The 2,596-nt window shown below is 37.9% G+C and overlaps 1 protein-coding gene across 1 annotated transcript in view; it reads right to left on the bottom strand.

The window, feature by feature from the left end:
- Positions 1–2,596, bottom strand: part of DCP2 (decapping mRNA 2) — a 73,568-nt gene that overhangs the window by 36,195 nt on the left and 34,777 nt on the right. The window contains exons 4-6 of the mRNA XM_019659129.1: positions 566–718; positions 333–445; positions 124–231 (exon numbers count right to left, since the gene is read on the bottom strand). Of these exons, the coding sequence (XP_019514674.1) occupies positions 124–231; positions 333–445; positions 566–718 (374 nt within the window). The remainder of the gene's footprint in view (positions 1–123; positions 232–332; positions 446–565; positions 719–2,596) is intronic.

Raw genomic sequence — 2,596 nt, 5'->3', positions numbered from 1 at the left:
CTGAGACCAGTAACAAAATAGTACCTATAAAAGGAATTCAACACCTCTGCAAACTTTAGAAGCAAAATGCTCCTGTATTGAAAACTATCAGAAAGTGAGAATCCTATTAACATATTTCTTCACCTCAATTTTTCCACCGTGGGTTTAGCTGGTGTGCTACCAGCTGAGGAAAATCCATTGTCGCTGTCTGAGGAATCCCCAAATCTTCGAGAAAGCCAGTCCCTTAATGGTCTATGGAAACATTAGAATTCACTTTTAAAACTTGGCTATATAAAGAAATTTTCAATCAAAGTTATGAAGGTTAGTTTTGTATTTCAAGAAATATGACATACCTGATAAAGGGAATAGCCATAAAAAATTTGTTAGGTGCCAAACCAAGTTTGGATTTTGGGGTCATATCATTTCTATGGCAGGGCAACTTCTCTATGGAGAACCACTCAATGTTCTGAAACACAAAAAAATAATTCATTTAGTTAATTATCATCAAGGAGTTTCTAAAAGCAATTTCTTACTTTCTTCAATTGGGCTGCTGTCCAGCAACCTGAAAATACTTTCAATTACATACCCGAATTTCCCTTCTGGTTTTTGGATTAAATTTTGTCTCTCTTGGAATTCCTGGAATGATGTACAAACGAGCAAGCTGGTCATTGATTCGAAGTTCAATGTAATCATCCTTACAAATATAATCTTTGATATCAAAACCAGTTTCTTCAAAGACCTGAAAATAACAAATTTGGATGATGATTTTCAATTTTTGTTGTCAGACCTCCAGTTCATTAAAATTTATTTCAAAGGCAAAAATTCAGAAATATGCAGGCAATTAAAGGCATGAAAACATTAGGCAGGAAATCAGATTATTCCCAGGGTCTAGTTCTAGCTCTGCCTCTACTGAACTGTTCGACGATGGAAAAACCTCTTTCATATCTGAGCCTAATTTTCTTCACTTATTTAATGAAGGGACATGTGTGATATTGTGATTTACAATAAGAAATATATATTTGGTCTTTGTCTCCCCTTTCTGGTACACAGTTCCTAAAACTCTCAAAATTTCTTAAGATCAACAAAGGTGCCTTTTATTAAGTTAATGAAGTGGGTTTTGGAACAAACCTGAGAAATCAGGGCTGGCTGCCAGGAAAACCAACCAAGTGAGAAGAAGGTGGGAACCCTCCAGGGAGGGGAGACAGGCTAGAGATTGGGCTCATTCGCAAATGGCCAATGGCTTAAACTACCATGCCTCTTTCATGAAGCCGCCATAAAAACCCAAAATAAGAGTTCCAAGAGCTTCCAGGTTGGTGAACATGTGATTTGGGAAGAGTGGTGCTCTAGGAGAAAGCATGGAAGCTCCACGCCCTTTCCCTATACCTTGCCCTGTGCATCTCTTCCATCTCACTGTTCCTGAGTTATATCCTTTTGTAATTAACCAGTAATCTGTAAGTAAAATGTTTCTGAGTTCTGTGGTCTGCTCTAGCCAATTAATCAAACTCAAAGAGGGTGAGAGGGGGGGTCACTGGAACTTCTAATCTATAGCCAGCATAATGTCCTCAAGGTCCATCCACGTTGTCGAAAATGGCAGGATTACCTGCCATTGTTTTTTATGGCTGAATAATATTCCATTGTGTGTGGAATATTACATATATATATACACAATGATATACATACCAGGGGTGCCCCAAAAATGTATACACATGACTTGTATTCATCATTTATTATCGGTATATATTGAATACTACAATTTTAAGTTTTTTCCTTTCTTAAAATGTGTATACATGTTTTTGGCACCGTTTGTATATATCACAACATCATCTATCAACAGACACTTGGGTTTCTTTCCTTGTCTCGGCTATTATAAATAATGCTGCTATGAACACAGGGGTGCAGATATCCTTTCAAGGTAATATTTTCATTACCTTTGGATAAAAACCCAGAAGTGGAACTGCCAGATCATAAGGTAGTTCTAGTTTTAATTTTCTGAGGAACCTCCATACTGTTTTCCACAGTGGCTGCACCAGTTTACAATCCCACCAGCAGAGTACAAGGGTTTCCTTTTGTTCACATGCTCACCAGCATTTATTATCTTGTCTTTTTTATAATGGCCATTTTAACAGGCATGAGGTGATACTGATTTGCATTTCCCTTTTCATGTACCTGTTGATCATTTGTACATCTTCTTTGGAAAAATAGCCATTCAGGTCTTTTGCCAATTTTTTAAATTGGATTTGTTTTTGCTAAGCTGTATGAGTTATTTATATATTTTGGATATTAACCCCTTATATTAGATACACAGTTTGGAAATATTTTCCCCATTCTATACATTGTCTTTTTACTTTGTTTCTTTTGCTGTACAGAAGCTTTTTAGTTTGATGTAGTCCCACTTGTTTATTTTTTATTTTAAGCTTGTGCTTTAGGTGTCACATTAAAAAAAATCATTGCCGGGCCAGCCAAGTGGCGCATTGGTTAAGAGCTGGCTTGGGACGCCAGAGGGCCCCAGTTCGGATCCCACATATGAGAGCCAGTGACACTGCCCTCTACAGCTAAGATGCTGAGCAACAGCTCAACCTGGAGCTGGGCTGCCATGAGGCGACGGCGTAGGCTGCAG

Source organism: Hipposideros armiger, unplaced genomic scaffold (genome assembly GCF_001890085.2).
Source record: "Hipposideros armiger isolate ML-2016 unplaced genomic scaffold, ASM189008v1 scaffold_296, whole genome shotgun sequence".
NCBI lineage: Eukaryota > Metazoa > Chordata > Mammalia > Chiroptera > Hipposideridae > Hipposideros > Hipposideros armiger.
Note: the sequence above shows the minus strand (reverse complement) of the source record. Positions and strands in the feature narration are given on the sequence as shown.